Source organism: Bos taurus, chromosome 14 (assembly GCF_002263795.3).
Source record: "Bos taurus isolate L1 Dominette 01449 registration number 42190680 breed Hereford chromosome 14, ARS-UCD2.0, whole genome shotgun sequence".
NCBI classification, from domain to species: Eukaryota; Metazoa; Chordata; class Mammalia; order Artiodactyla; family Bovidae; genus Bos; species Bos taurus.
In genome coordinates this window covers 80788730-80802049 of record NC_037341.1, presented here as the reverse complement: position 1 = coordinate 80802049, position 13320 = coordinate 80788730, and the positions used below count along the sequence as shown (strand labels likewise).

The 13320-nt window shown below is 34.6% G+C and overlaps 1 protein-coding gene across 6 annotated transcripts in view; it reads right to left on the bottom strand.

Moving 5' to 3' along the window:
• Nucleotides 1–610: 610 nt before the first annotated feature.
• Nucleotides 611–13320, bottom strand: part of SNX16 (sorting nexin 16) — a 38580-nt gene continuing 25870 nt past the window's right edge. For all 6 annotated transcript variants that reach the window (XM_005215710.5, XM_015474558.3, XM_025001894.2 and 3 more), the window contains 4 exons: nucleotides 9361–9430; nucleotides 5058–5194; nucleotides 4407–4526; nucleotides 611–3691 (listed from right to left, as the gene is read on the bottom strand). In XM_005215710.5, coding sequence (XP_005215767.1) covers nucleotides 3598–3691; nucleotides 4407–4526; nucleotides 5058–5194; nucleotides 9361–9430 — 421 coding nt within the window. In that variant the 3' untranslated portion in view covers nucleotides 611–3597. The remainder of the gene's footprint in view (nucleotides 3692–4406; nucleotides 4527–5057; nucleotides 5195–9360; nucleotides 9431–13320) is intronic.

The following is a 13320-nucleotide window of genomic DNA, read 5'->3' as shown; positions in this document are numbered from 1 at the left end:
TCACTGTTCTGTCAGTGATAAATATCAAAATGGTAAGTAGCATCTGTTCTAATTTGAGGCAACAGTTAAAACCATAACTTGAGTTTATTAATATTGTGCTCTGGCCAAGAAGCTACCAACAGCTACCAACAGACAGCATGTCTAAATTTGCACTCATGTTTACCGATTTTACTTAAAGGCACCATTTAAAGTAATTTGTATAGTTACTGGTATCACTTAAGGGTGCAGTAATTGCTTCAGTGCAGGCTACGGCAAGTTCTTATCTAACGTAGTCTAAAATATTCAGATCTGAGACTTTACTGGAACAAAAATACATCTGCTCTAATTGAATAAGTTAAATAGTGAAGAAAATTGGAGTTAAGAGAAAATGAGAGAAAAATAAAGTCATATTCACTACACAAAAGCGTAACTCATAAGCTTCTATACAGTAGCTATAGGTGAACCACAATTTGGCTTAGAGCTGCCCAGAAGACAAAACAAGACAGTAACATAGTCTTTAAGATAAAAACAAATCACTTGTTTAGAAGCACAGGTTTTACTGGAACTGAGACCTAAGAGAATTCTCTCCCATGAGTTCTCATAAACGGTACACAACGTGACAGAGAAGACATCAGTTTTAAACACACATGTATTGAAAATGTAAGTTTTGGTGACCGTTTTTGCCAGTACAAGCCAACAGTGTCGAAACAAACAGCAACAGAACAAAACTACTTTTATGAAGAATCAAAATGTGGACCAAGTATGTAGCTCTTTGAAAATCTGCCAGAAAATTGATTCCTTTCTTTACTAGTTGGGAACACAAACTTGTTTTAATATCACTGGAAGTAATAAAAACCCATTTCAAAACCAGACTAATTATTCTTGGACCTAAGGCCACTGCTCCCTTCTAATCTCACAGACATGTGTAGTAAACTACATGATTTCTCTCAGGACCGTGTTTTCTTCCTTTAAATAAACATTTGTTGATTAAAAAAAAATAGTCGTTACTGATTTGCTGTGATGGTCTCAGTTGTGGCGGGCGGGGCCTTTTAGTTGCGGCACGTGGGTTCTTAGTGGTGGCGTGTGGGAGCTAGCTCCCTCACCAGGGACTGAACCCAGGACCCAGCACTGGAGTGTGGAGTTGTAGCCACTGGGGATGTCCCCGACCATGGTTTTCTAAATGAATGTGCTTTAAATGGCTAATCTAAGTTTAGTAGATAGAAGAACACATTCTAAATGCTGAATTTTATGGTTGTGTTTCTTATACATGGACTTAATTTTCAAAAGGTTAAAAAACCATTCATAGAATGTTTTCTGTTTCAGTTATGTTCAAATTTTTTATTAATATTGGTTACATTTGAAGTGCACTGCACCTATTCACAGATACTTAAAATGACCAGTAATATAAAGTATAAACTTAAAAAGAAAATCTCAGACTCAGTCCCCTTCTGTGAAATGCAGCAGACGCAGCTACCAGCGAACGTCCACATGTGTCACTGACTATATATGTCACAGACTCAAACCTGGCTGCAAGGGGAGCTGAGAAAACAAGCTCCCCCATCTCTTATTTTGGAGGTGGCGAAGAAGAGGAATGCAAATACCTACAATTTGATTTACAAAAATTGTAGGGACAACAAGAACACAGAAACTGGAGGGGAAAAATGGCATTCACGATCTGACAAGACAGCTAATATTTACTGAAAAAATAATTTATTAAATGAATATAATACTGGGAATAAAATGCATTATAAAAGTAAAAAAATTAAATTCTAAATATATATAAATAATAGTGATTTCCCTAATTAACAAGAGTTTTTCTTCACCCATTTAAGTTTTAAATACAATCTTCTGAAAGGCCAGATTTTGAAAGTGTATGGTTCATTTTAAAACAGACATACATGTAGCACTATAATACTTGAAATTTATTATCGTGTTTTATTAGACTGAAAACGATATTAATTTAAATGATTGTTCTCTTTAAGCCTTTTTAAACATTTTGAAATGAACAAGTAGACCATTTTATTATACTCTTTCTGTTTCCCAGGATAGCAAACATATTTCTAATACAATTTGTCAAAAATATTCTGAGATAAAGCATACCTGTCCATTTTGATGAAAACTTTAAAAAAGTTTTGGTACTTTGGTGAAAAGCAGTCTCCTTTTCAGGTCAAAGACTAACAACAGCCATTGTATCTGTTTATCTATGTCAGTAGAATTTTAAACAACCGCATCTTAATATGCTGTACATCAAGACACTGATTAATTTTAGAGGAGGGAAAAAATGGAGATTGTTATTCTAATTCCCCAATAAGTTTCCTTCACTTTTTAGAAAGCATATGCAGTTCAATATACCAACTGGAATTTCAAAATGCTAGAATTATTACCATGCTTATTAAGAGCAATATGCAAAACAGTAGAAATAAAAACTAAAATGAGTAACTTCATACTATAAAATGAAACAAGGCACTTTTGACAACTATATGCAAAGCTGAAATAAATATCTTTTTCATAAAGCAGACTCACAGGACTCTAGGTGACTTTTGTAAAAGGTGAAATAGTGAAGGCAGTATATAATTCTTTTTCCTAACTCCACTTACTAAAGAAATTCACCCATTAAACTTGGCACAAAGGAGTTTAATTATCATAAAGTGCATCACTTAGCTAAATATATTAAGAAGAAAATCAGCATCAAGACATTATAGCATCATGTTTACATATACAGAAATAAAAACGCAATGCCAGGAGCTGACATAGGAACTCTGCAGGATATATGGCTTTTTCTCTCTTTTTTTGTATGACTGCCTATTTGCTTAGAATCTGTATTTTCAAAAGAGTATGCCCTGATTAGCTAAAAGAGGTAGTATTCTGAAAAAGGCAAACCCATTGATTCTATAGGTAGAGACTTAAGATAAAGATTACATGGAAAATAAATAAGTGTAACATATAATACACTGGTACACTTATTATAGTATTTGGATATTAATGGATTTGCTTTTCAAATCAAAGCTACTTTATCACTTTAGCTATGTTATTACAGCTCTTTCAGAGTTTTGCTTTGGTACTAGAAAGTTTTCTTCTTGTAAATAGTAACATTCCAAATAAGCAACTTTCATTTAGAGATAATAAACACATCAATATTTAAACTCATCTTTACCACTCATTTAAACCATTAATAAAAATATATCAGGTCAGAGACACAAGGAAGTATATATTCAACAGACAGCAACATGCAATTTATGTGCACTGAACTAATACAACTGGTGATTTAAACACATACACACACAGTGTGCTCACCCATGTTAGTCTGGATCAATATATTGGCAAAATACCAAAATAATTTATGTACAGTATTTAAGGATGTGGGCCTTGATGACAGAACTCTTAACTAGATTGTTTTTAGTGTATTAAATACAAAGTTTGTCTAAAAGACAATTTAAAGCAACCGTGAATATATTTCCTACACCAATAACTTAAATTTTCCTTTATGTAAACTTTATACATGTGCAATCTGGCTGTTTAATGTAGATGCTTCAGTCTCTTTTTTTTTCTTTTTAAATATTTGTCACTCTATTCTAAATTCACAGGAACGTAAAAATGGAAGGGACTGCTGGAGCTGCGTTAGTCTTCTGCATTATACGCCACTTCTGCTACTTCTATGTCTGATATGGAATTTTTAGGTTCACTAAAACTTGAGTATTGCTTATTATCAGCCCTGCAAAAAAAGAAACACAATGAAGAGACCAGATGCACACTTCTTCACTTATTACCTTATAATTTTTTTTACCTCCTGTAGAGAATATTAAATGGAAAAATACTCAATAAAAAAGAATATCTAAATATTCAATCAGAAATTTAATAAAGTTATCATTGCCAGATAACACCTTTGGGGATGTATTTTTAACTCTTTCAGCTTTCTGACCTATTATTTTTCAATAAAAATCTAGTTTGTAATGACCTTTACCAACATAAAATTTGTTCTCATGGTTATAAGCTTAACGACCATCACTGAAGTATTAATGATGACCTTGGATTTACATGCAATAAAAATTCTGTGTTCAAATATACTATTCATGATTCCTATTATGTAGACAAGCTGGATTCTATCACAGTGCCCCACTTTTTGCACGGAAAAGCCTGACACTGAGAGAGATTAAAGTGACTTGTCAAGGTTACAAAATCAATGAATTAATCGAGTCACACCCCTGTTAATTCAGACATATCTTCAAAATAAGTGTAATAAATTGTATAGCCTGGATGCCAAAGATTCACTTTTAGGGACAGCCTAGAATATGTAGAGTCTCCCTGTGTTTGCTCATCAGATTCATGATACAGTGATACTGAATTCATAAAAAAAGACCCCATAGAGCATGACTATTTCCCCCCAATTACTCAGATGATTAGGCTACAGTAAACCAAACATTATATACCTAGATTCTTCATCCAGGACACCCTGATCAACCTCAAGCGCAGAGGGCTCCACCTTCAGGGTCTGTCTGCCTTCTGTTCCTGACATGAGCAGTGATTCTTCAGGTTTCAGAGATAATGTCCTAGAGGTAAAGTACAGTGACAAGTTGTTTTTTATGAGTAAAATAGGTATATATTTATTGTTGTCGATGCATGTAGCTTTAGCAGCTTTTAGCTGCTCTAAGTGGAGTCATATACTTAATAAACTGTTGACTCTAAGTGTCAATAGTGAAATCAGTACTTATGATTAGTTTAAAATGATTTTAACATCAATTTGATATATGCTGACAAGAGGGCAAATTAGAAGTTTCAATATGTGAAGAGTTGGTATAAATGACTAGAAACAAACATATCATTTAAATAGGTTAAAATAGATAATGTTTGCCTTGGTGAACAGCTACAGCCTTATTTTCCCAGTATTTCCTACCCTTCAAATTTTCAGCCTTCTAAATAAATAATCAGACAACAGTTTTCCCCATCTATGAGGATGTACACCGTGAGCCTAAGACTTCTGGAGTCAGAAATTTCCTAAATTATATTAATGGACAAAAGGTATTTAGTCCAGAGTACTGAGCTGAACTTGGTGGACTGAAAATGCAGTCCACAGCACATACCTGATTCTGTTTTCTAGAGTGTCTATAAGAAGTTGCTTCTCACTGAGCAGTTTCTTCAGTGATTCCAACTCTTTTTGTTTTTCAAGTAGTTCTTTTTGAAAACGGTAGTTTGTCTCTTCTAAAGTTTCACAGAAAGCCTTAAAAACAAACAGCAAATAAAAACCACATGCAGAATGAGAATAACATGAACTACTTATGCAGTACACTTCTGAAGAGTGTAACTGAAGAGTTCAAGAACTCAGATAATCAAAATAATATGGATACAACCCAGGTGCTTTGTTCTCCACTCTCATCTTTTTAGGTTTCTGCTACCTTAGCTCTCACTTACTGGGGAAATCATAAATAAATACAAGTCCCTTTTCCTGAGAATTATTAAATAGTAAGTCAGGGTGCCAGAAATGAATATGTGATATGTCTCCAGTGTACAACTTGGAAAAAATTACCAATAACCACTGTTTTAGTTTCTATTCTACTCAGTCTGCTTTTGCCCACTCTAAGATGATTATACTTAAAAAACAAAATGGAAACAAACTGGTTATTGATCCCATTTGTGTTAGCTCAGAAGACATATCCGATAATCAGAATTTCCATCATAGTACCTTCAATATTATTTCCCCTTACTTCTCCTTTCACTATATTCATGCAAGGACATTTTATCCTTTATACCAGGAAGCTAAAGTACTGAAATAAAAATTAAAATCATACTGACAGAATGATGTCATGAAAAAAATCTGGGTCACTTACGCACTTAGGTTTTCAGTATTGCTGATCAATTCTTTGAATGATCTCTTGTTATCTATCATTCCCTGTCTCCCGTGTGACTGAATTCTTCATTCCTGCAAACTTCCTACAGTATGTTACTCCTGGTTATCCCAAGCCCAGCAGATGATCTTTATGCCCATCCCAGAAAAAAAATGCTACCCTCCCAGAACCCTTTGGATGAAATTTTTTATCCTCCAAATTTACCTCCTCCCTCCCATCCCTACCTATGGCCAAATTCACTAAGAGTCTTACTCTCTTTTCTATACTAGCTGTGCCAAGGCAAATGCTAATAATGACTTCTAATTGTCAAATCCAAAATGCTGGTTTTCTCAACTACACCGCATGTCACTATACTTAAAAAGTAAAAAAAAAAAAAAAAAAAGGCATCTGTGAAACTCCGTGGTTCCCCTAACTTTACAGCGAGATTTCTACTCGTTCTTTGCATGTGGGCATTCACAGTTTTGTCCTTGATTATATATTCTCTTGCTCTATATGACATCCTTGGGCAATTACTGTTACCACTTCAACTATAACCTATACTATTTGCTATCAATTTTTTTTTTCCCTGCTAATCTCCAGCCCAGACCTTTCCTGAGTACACAGTTGTCATTCATATGCCTATTGGTCCTCTTCAACTGGATGGACCAACAGTAGGTTAGAATCCAAGGGAACATCTGCTCTACCTCCTAATCCCTAACCACCAAATCCACCAGGCAGGCCTTAGATCATGGCATTTCACTGCTTTGTATGACCCAGGTAGCCTAGTCTTTTCCACTCCCCTCTTCTCCTCCTCCCCTGCTGTCTCATTAACATCTCGTATGTGTTTGTCATTTACTCATTTCTACTGTGCAGTACTGGCAGCATAAGGATAATTAATGAGGTCAATGAAAGAAGACCGTCCAGAAGTGAACCCTGTTCTTTCACATTCACTTGACTTTTGATAAAGGTGCCAACATAACTCAACACAGGGCACTGACAAGTAAATATTTATAGAAACTCAAGATCATTATTTCACACCTTATACAAAATTAGCTCCGGATGGATGTAAGAGTTAAAACTATAAAGCTTCTAGAAAAAAAATAGGAAAGAATACTTGTGGTCATATGTTAGGCAGAGTTCTTGTGATACAATACCAAAAGCATAAGCCAAAATAGAAAAGTGATAAAATGAATATCTTAATAATTAAAAACATTAGTACCTCAAAATATACCATTAAGAAGATAAAAAGACACACATAGACTATGAGAAAATATATGCAAAACATATTTGATAAAGGACTTGTATCTAAAGAATTCTTACAACTCAGTAAGACAAACAATCCAACTAAAAAAATAAGCAAAAAGCTTTCATCAAGGAAAACATACAAATGGCATAAAAAGCACATGAAAAAGCAATTAACATGAAAACCGTTACAGAAATAAAATTCCAAGTTTAATGAAATACCATGACATATCTACAAGAAAGGCTATAATCCAAAAGACAGACAACATCTAATGCCTGTGAGAATGTGGAGAAACTGGAACTCTCACACATGACAAGTGGGAATGTAAAATGGTGTAGCCACCTGAGAAAATTCTGCTTCTTAAAGTTAACATAAATGTCTGGTTACATGGCAAACATGATTTGTCATATAACCAGACATTCTACTCTCAGGAACCAACCTAAGAGAAAAGAAGACATCTGTCCACAGAAAGTCTTCTTGAAATTGTTCATAGCTGCATTATTCGTAATAGTACAAATCTGGAAATAATCCAAATATCCCTCAGCTGGTGACTGGATAAGCAAAATGTGGTTTATGTATACAACGGAAAACCCTTCAATAATAAAAAGTAATGAAACACTGAGAGACTGTAACACGGATGGGCTTCGCTGGTGGCACTTCCCAGTGGTAAAGAATCTGCCTGCCAGTGCAGGAGATGCAAGAGACCTGGGTTCAATCCCTGGGTTGGGAAGATCCCTGGAGTAGAAAATGGCAACCCACTGCAGTATTTCTGCCTGAAAAATTTCATGGACAGAGGAGCCTGGGGGGCTACAGTCCATGGGGTCACAAAGAGTCTGACATGACTGAGCACATTATTAGCATGCATAACATGGATGATGCTCAGAAACATTATGTTAAATTAAAAAAAAAATGCAAAGATTTTATATAAAATCTTTGCATCTGTTTTTTTATATGCTATGCATATTGTACATATGGTATTATGTATTTATATAGACACATATACATTTACAAGCATGTGAGCTGGTGATGGACAGGGAAGCCTGGTGTGCTGCAGTCCATGGGGTCGCAGAGTTGGACATGACTGAGTGACTGAACTGAACTGATATATATTTATATACACACGTGTGTGCTAAGTTGCTTTGCTATTGCTGCTGCTAAGTCGCTTTAGTCGTGTCCGACTCTGTGCGATCAGTAGTGTCCAGTTCTTTGCAACCCTGTGGACTGTGGCTGCCAGGCTCCTCTGTCCATGGGATTCTCCAAGCAAGAATACTGGAATGGGTTGCTATGCCCTCCTCCAGGGGATCTTCCCCATTCAGGGATCGAACCTGTGTCTCCTGCATTGCAAGCAGATTCTTTACTGCTGAGCCACTGGGGAAGCACTATATACACACGATATGATTCTATCTATACGAAATAACCAGAAAAGATATTCGCAGAGACTGACAGCAGAACAGTAGTCATCTGAGGCTGGCACTGAGGAATGATGGCAAAATGGCTTGTAGAATTTTTTTTGAGGTCGTGGAAATTTCTAAAATTGGAGTATGTTAATGAAGGCACAGCTCTAAAGATTTACTAAAAGTTATTAAATTGTACATTTACAATGAAATAGCAAATAACAAATTTTATGGATGAAAATTTTACTTCAATAAAGCTGTTTTTAAAAAAAGCTATGGCATGCTTCTAACACAAAAAACTGACTCAGTTTAACTGAAAACATTAACAATTAAATCTGTTCCACTTGAAAATCATTAAACATTTAGGGAAAAACTTGCATAAAATCCTAGCTAATCTATTATTACCAAATCTGTGAATCTAGCCAATTTCTTCAAGAAATAGGCCACTCTAAACGTCAATTAGCGTAATTTGAGTAGCATCAAGCTTGAGCTGAACTGATAACAAGATAGTAACTTCAACTTCTGGAGATTGGTTTTTTAAATTTGATTTTAAATGCAGTTTCCTTACTTTGATACTTGGATGGAAGAAAATTCAACATACACATATTGCTTTTGAATGTAAAATAAATTTCCAAGTAGTTTTCTTTTTGTTTTCTGAAATGGTAAAAACACAGAGAATAAATGTAGGATTTAATTTTCGAGCTTCACTGACTATATGATATGTACGAAATTTTACTTTTTTACTGAATTAGGTCCATGTACTTCAGTGAAAGAAAGCTTTGACTCAAACATTAAAAGCTTTCTGTGCAAAACTACCAGTCTGAAATTATAATTTTGCTGTTTGCTATTCCATTCAAGAAACAATGAAGTTATTGTATGGTATTATTTGTTCCTCTTTTCATGTGATATATAATACAGCACTTACCCTGCTTTCTTCTAAGCTATCAAATGGACCTGGTGGATCATCCAGACAAAGAAAGTCTCTCACTGCAAGGCTTTCATAGAAAAAAAAAAAAAAAAAAAGCTGGGGTACAAATACGTTTACAAAAGACAGCAGAAAGCAAAAGTCATTCCGAAGCTATGGTGTTTTAAGTAAGTTGGTTCTGATAAGCAAGAAAATAAGCAAGATGGCTTATGTGTTTTCACACAGGTAACAAAATACAAATATAAAATCTATAGAAGATACAAAGATTTTAGGTTATTTCTAAGGTCCTACGAACATAAACAGACATTCTGAATTTGTTACATAGTTTATATGACATAAAACATAAATCTGAATAACAGTACAAGAGAGCAACTTAAATGGTGAACAGGCATAGCATTCAGAGAAATGTTTATTTGAACTAGTCTAAAAAAGCCATTATCTTGTTATGAAGAAATACAATTTCTAATTTATACACCATTGTTCCCTCTTTAGGAGATGATTCTAAAGTAATTACAAATTAAAGATTTTTCTTGCAATTATGTTTATTATATTAATTTACTTAAGTATTTTCTCTAGAGAGTTCAAGAAAAAGAATTCTGATCATCCCATTTATGAATTACCAAAAATTTCAAAATAATGAAATGATAGTTATATTTATACTTTTCAATGATCAGAAACAGGTTAAGAAGGTAAAAACTGAACTTGTTATATGACATTCCTCTTTCTAAAAAGTAATTTGGGATTTAGAGACAGCTCTGTGTGTGTGTTAAAAATGTGGATACTCAAAAAGTATGACTGGGCTTCCTCAGTGGCTCAGCAATAAAGAACTCAGCTGCAATACAGGAGGTGGTCAGGAAGATCCCCTGGAGAAGGAAATGACAATCCACTCCAGTATTCTTGCCTGGGAAATCCCCTGGACAGAGGAGCCTGGTGGGCTACAGTCCATGGGGTTGCAAACAGCTGGACATGACTTAGCGACTAAACAGGAGTTCTACTCAAATGAAGTCCAATGGATTCTCTAATTTTTTTTCCACTATAATTCTAAGGTTATATTCTATGTCCCACTTTGTTTAATCTGTGGCATAAGAATGAAATTTAAAACTGGCATCACAACTGTAATTTACAAAACACTTAAAGGGTTCAATACATTTCTTCTGTTTCAACAGGACTCACTTGATGGAGGAAGAAAGTTAATACTCTCAAGCTTTCTTGCTTATCCAAGAAAAGGGGCAGATAAGAATGTCTGACAGAGAGTAGTGTTTGAGAAAACAATTGCTTTATCAAAAATTCTGATATGTTTTTCCTGTCTAGAAAATCAAGCTCTTACCCCTTCTTGAGAATCACTGACTGGAGAACTTTACTTAGATTTGATAAACATTTGATTGCCTATATGTGCCATGGCCTGCTCAGTGATTTATTATACATTATCAATGTATAATTTATAAACAAATCAAGTAAATTCAAATAAAGTATAAGTACCAAAGGGTCTATATTATTAAATGACCTATGGACTAAATAAAAGTTAATTCTTTTAAACAAGTTTTATTTACTTGTTCACTGATAAGTTCAATATAACCCCTAATCTCTCTTCTGTATTCAATGCTTAATACTTTTCATTTGACCTTGATAATAAAGGTAATATCAGGATAGGAGGGAAATCTATCTAAGAGAAAATCCAATAATCTGGAATTGAAAGGTAAGAAAAGACCACCTTTCTGCTCTCTTTAGTACCTAGAGTTAAAGAGTGGTTGGGAAATCCCTATTTTAAAATTGTGATCAATTGTTGACTTAATGTGCCCAACGATAAGGAAACCAGAGATGGTATCCCTCAGCATTCTTTTTATCAGAGCAAATTTGTCCTGTAACTTAGACTCTTCCTTTGAGTCTCCTGAAAAAGTTTCCTTTAGAAGAGTTTCACTGTAATTTTCAAATTTCTTAAAAAACTATTTCACTCAGTGAATCTTCACCTTGTATTTCATAATGTATCTTTTTTTCTTTCATGGGTATGTATTTGTTTACATCCCAGTTTTCTAACAGACCAGTAATTTAAAGCTAAATATGCTCTTTATCTCAAAATTTATATTAAAAAAAGCTAAAACTAATGCCTACAATTCATTAAAAGGTCAATAAAGAGCTAGGTAAAAAATGTACTAAAATACTAGATACTAATTGTCAAAACCAAATTAAGCACAAAAAGTCGCTGCATGAAAAAATTAATGAGGGATTTCAGATAGAAATGTTTTATAAGTTACTACTTCTCTTCAGTATTCTCAACTAGTAAAAAGAAAATAACAAAATTTGACATTGACTGTAGCCCTGAGGACAGGGACTCTCAAGGCTGGTGGCGGTGAGGGCTGCCGTGCAGGAGCTGGGCTGGTGGGTGTGGGGCTGAAGGGCTCATGCTTCCGTTCCTGTGGCGGATGTGTGGGCCTGGTTTACACCTTGATTATGTCTCACCTGGTTTCTTTCAGCTCATTTGTGTCCCGACCTTCAGTTTTATTCCTTCTAACATGAAATGCTTCCAGAACAAATGTTTTATGTCAAACCCACCTTGAAACCCATCTGTGCGTCCTCTAACAAGAGGGAACAAAGCTGAGGTCTTGGCGTTGGCATAAAGTACCTGCGCACATTCAGACTTTAACGGCCTTCCTTATTTGACACTTCAGAAATGGTGTCGTCTCACGCCTGCCGTTATTATCCTGGTCCACCCTCTCCTCCACACGCTACCAGGCCCAGTGCTCTTACATGCATTATGACACCACCTTGAAGACATCCCTTTCACAGGACTTCCACACAGTCTTATTAGCATTATCTATTTAACCAAGCAGTCTTCTGCTTCACCAAAAAGTAGATGACAAGTTTCAGGACTGTAAGAATCTGAACCAATTAATTAGCACAGCACAGAGTTAGTGTTCAAAAATAATGAATTTGTTTGTAAGAGCCATGCAATTAGGAAAAAAAAAAAAGGAATGAAACTCTTAAGAGCATCAGAACAAACTTCTATCCACTGCTGTATATAAATAATACAGCAGAACTCTCAAATTTGAGATGGATTTTAGTTTTCAACAGATATTCCTCCTTTCATGTGAAAGTAAGCTTAGACAGCAAAATGTAAGACCAAAAGTCTTAAGAGTTAAAAGAAGGTTAGAATTTGGTTGCTTCTGATGGTATGACTTCAAGATTTATAAAGAAGCACAACAAAAAGAGTAAGAAACTTAGAGCTCAAAGGGGATATTTTCAGAGAACATTTAGTCTAATTACTTCATTTTCTAATTGGAGACACTGATTAAAATCAGTTAAGTAATTGCTTAAAATTATTTCACTACCAGGCTCAGGAAACGGAATTTTGCGTAAGATCTTTGAGACCCAATTAGGTAAGAGTTTACATGTATCTGAATACAACATATTTAGCTTTAATGCATTAAAAGGAAAACTGTCCATAATTAAATGTCTACCAAACTAATATTTTGTGTAAAAATCACCCAACCAACCTTAGCAATAACGTGTTCATTCTCATGAGCTAGCATTATATAAGCTATTGCTTATATAACTGAATTCCTTCATTTTATAAAAACACTAAGGTTAACTCAACCTCTCGTGACAGTCTCTTTATATATAAAAACTTAGACACATGAGAAGATATGAAAATGTATAAAAAAGTTACTTTAGATGTTCTTGCTCAAAAATTATAATTTATTGACTTTTACAACTAGAAGAGACACCTAAGAAGTCATTAATTCAATATATCCCATGTAATAATTCCCTCTTTAATACCACTGGTAGTTACCTAGCCTAGTCTCTTCTAATACTTAAGGTAAACTCACTTACTCAAAAGGCAGAACACATTTCTATACCAGACAGCTTGAAAGGACATGTAACTTTTTTATCTGAGTTTACTGGGGGCTTCCTCTAACTTCTCATTTATTCTGAGTTTTACATGTTTGTCTTGCTATTCAAAAT